The sequence below is a fragment of the Austrofundulus limnaeus genome, unplaced genomic scaffold (genome assembly GCF_001266775.1).
Source record: "Austrofundulus limnaeus strain Quisiro unplaced genomic scaffold, Austrofundulus_limnaeus-1.0 Scaffold144, whole genome shotgun sequence".
Classification (NCBI taxonomy): Eukaryota; Metazoa; Chordata; class Actinopteri; order Cyprinodontiformes; family Rivulidae; genus Austrofundulus; species Austrofundulus limnaeus.
This window is the reverse complement of record NW_013952546.1, coordinates 749,804-752,610: the sequence shown is the minus strand read 5'-3', so window position 1 is coordinate 752,610 and position 2,807 is coordinate 749,804. Positions and strand designations below refer to the sequence as shown.

The 2,807-nt window shown below is 40.8% G+C and overlaps 1 protein-coding gene across 1 annotated transcript in view; it reads right to left on the bottom strand.

The window, feature by feature from the left end:
* Positions 1 to 832: 832 nt before the first annotated feature.
* Positions 833 to 2,807, bottom strand: part of rab5ab (RAB5A, member RAS oncogene family, b) — a 12,012-nt gene continuing 10,037 nt past the window's right edge. The window contains exon 6 of the mRNA XM_014016390.1: positions 833 to 2,223. Within this exon, the coding sequence (XP_013871844.1) occupies positions 2,108 to 2,223 (116 nt within the window). The 3' untranslated portion in view covers positions 833 to 2,107. The remainder of the gene's footprint in view (positions 2,224 to 2,807) is intronic.

Below are 2,807 nucleotides of genomic sequence, written 5' to 3'. Positions count from 1 at the left end.
AGTTTGAAGATGTTTTTCCTTGTCATCGAGGAGCTTGGATGCAGATTAGTCTCTCTTCCCTCTCTCCTGAGGGTCATAAGGGTCTCAGGTCAGGTTTTGATCAGATTCGAAACTGGATTTAAAATCCTGGAATCCTCCTCAAATCTGCGTTTGATTGGTTCTTTGGGTTTTCCCATTTCAAAATAAAGTTGTAAATTTTCCAGTTGTAAAATCTAAACGTACAACAGTAAAATTAAACCAATTAAAAATCAAGTGTTTGATTTTTTCTTCAGCTAAACCGAAAATATAAGATTGCTGTTTTAAAATGTAGCGAATTTGCCAAAGAAGAAGAGGTTAAAGTGTCTGGAAGACTAAAACTATTCCTAAATTTGTTGGCAACAGCTGAACTCCAACCTTATTCTGCAGAACTTAAATCTTAAAACAATAAGCCTTGTGTAGTTACGTTAGCGTAGCCTAGCTCCTCAGGTTAACCCAGATAATGCTCAGGTTGGAATTTAGCAAATTCAACAATCTCAAAAAACAGTTTTATAAACTAACGTATTTATCTGTGATCCTAAAGGAAAGTTTAACATACCAGCCGGTCGAGGCAGATGGTCTCCTGTCCTGAGCCTGGTTCTGCTGGAGGTTTCTTCCTGATTAGCAGGGAGTTTTTCCTCTCCACCGTTTGCTCAGGATGGGAGACTGTGATGAAGTGATTCAACACAATCTGCTGCTTTCTTCTTTATTGTTTTTGTGTACAGTGCCCTGAGACAACGTATGTTGTGACTTGGCGCTATATAAATAAACTGAACTTGAACTTAACTTCAACCTCAGCCTGCTTTACGCATTTGTAACGATTTTTAACTAGCTCAGCTCTGAGACGCGTTTTCTCGCTCTAAATAAGAAACATATCCGTGGTGAGCATTAAATATAACTTTTATCTTTGCTTTAAACACAAAAATTTAAAAAATGTGGTATTTCATTTGTGAAATTGTTGTTTTTCTTAATTAGTTTTAAAACAAAAGAACTAAAAAATATTTGTTATTTTTTTCTCGTTTTATTTTGAAAGGGAAAAACCAAAATACGAACCGTACAGATTCTCCTCCTCTGAAGGTTTTGGCTTCTCTTTTCTCAAATCGTTTATCGTCTCCGTCCAGAACTTGTCCTCAGAGACGAGTCTGGACCTGAAGAACTGTCCAACGCAGATTCAGGTAAACCCTCAGAGACCTGAAGACCCGGGTCGAGCTGACGGGAGTCGCTCTGAGGCGGGACGATGGAAAAAATAACAAAACGTAAAACTTTTCCTGTATTAGTCATGGACAGAACTCAGCAGAACTGCACCTGGATTTGGGTCTCGTTTGAGTGGAAGGACTGGACTCAGGTCGTCGGATCACCTGAATCACCAGAGAATTAAAGATTTTAGGTTTTTAAGGACTTCTAAACAAAACAAAACCGTCTCGTCTGCTGCTGGTCCTGGTCGGGATGAAGAAGAAACCGGTCCAGATCAGGGATCTCAGGACCAGTCATGATCCAGACCTCCTCACAGGTGAGGGTTGGGACGTAGTTGGACCAGGAAATGCAGAGTGTTAAGTTTCCACTCGGCTCTTTCTTCACCACGAAGGACCGGAGCAACATCTGCTCCCTCCTGCATCGCTTCAGATCCAGACTCCCAGGTTCCTGACCAGGTTCTTAACCCTCCACTCGAGGCAGAGACTCGTCCCGGTCCTGATTCTCCATCAAACCTGGATGTTTTCTCGCAGAGAAGCGAGGCAGAGGCAGTGAGGCGGGCAGAGTCCTGGGTCTGGACCAGATCGGTCCGGTCCTTGGGTGTCTCTCTGCTCGTCCTGAAACAGGGTTAGTCTTCAAACTGAACAGAAGCTAAAAGGTGTTGTAGTGATACATGCATCTGTTATACTGACGTAAATTCTTTAAAAAAGTTAAAAAAAAAACCCCAAAAAAACAAACAACAACAAAAACCAAAGTTATTAGAAATGCAGCTATACAGAGTCTGTTCGCTATTCCAGGGAGGTGAGAGGGCCGAGAGCGGCTCTGAGGTCTGGAGACCACAGAACCCCATGTCCAGGTGTTGGGTTGAGAGGAGGAGGAGGAGTGAAGAGGAAGAGCTGGGTTAGTTACTGCAGCAGGGGCGGCTGCTGGGCTGAGCCGTCTCCGTCAGGTCCACTCCCCGGTTCCGCCCGCCGCTGCTCCCGGCCGCCTGAGGCTCGTTCTTAGGAAGCTTCTTGGCTGCAGCGACGACACAGAGTCAGAAACAAAAGCAAACGTTTTATTATTTCAAAATTAATTCAGAGTAAACATTTTATCTCACTGATCCCGGAACAAACTGAACATTTTGATTCTTTTACAGATTATATGAATAAAATCTGCTTCTGAGGCTGGAATTAACCTGTAAAAATAATATTTAAAACTTTTTATCACTCGTCAGATTTCTTTAAAAACTGGAAAAATGTTGATTATCTTCCACAGAACTGTGGATATTTGTTACAAATATAAATATGTCTGTTATCCTCGGGTCACATTCTCATATTATTTATTAAATTAATTGATTAAATAGAAATATCTCTGAATAAATAATGTTTAGGATTAAATCTGATCGAGTTCGTTTTAAACCAGGACGGTCTGGGTCCACATGCTGATAATATTACCTGATATGTTAAAAAAAAAGACTCACAATAAAGATATAAAATATTTTGATGAAACTTGGCCCAACAAGTTTCTGTTGAAGTTAACTTGAAATAAATATAAAAAAGGTAAAAAAGATGGACAAAAGAAACACTGAGTCAAATGTCACAAATCTGATGGCAGCAATA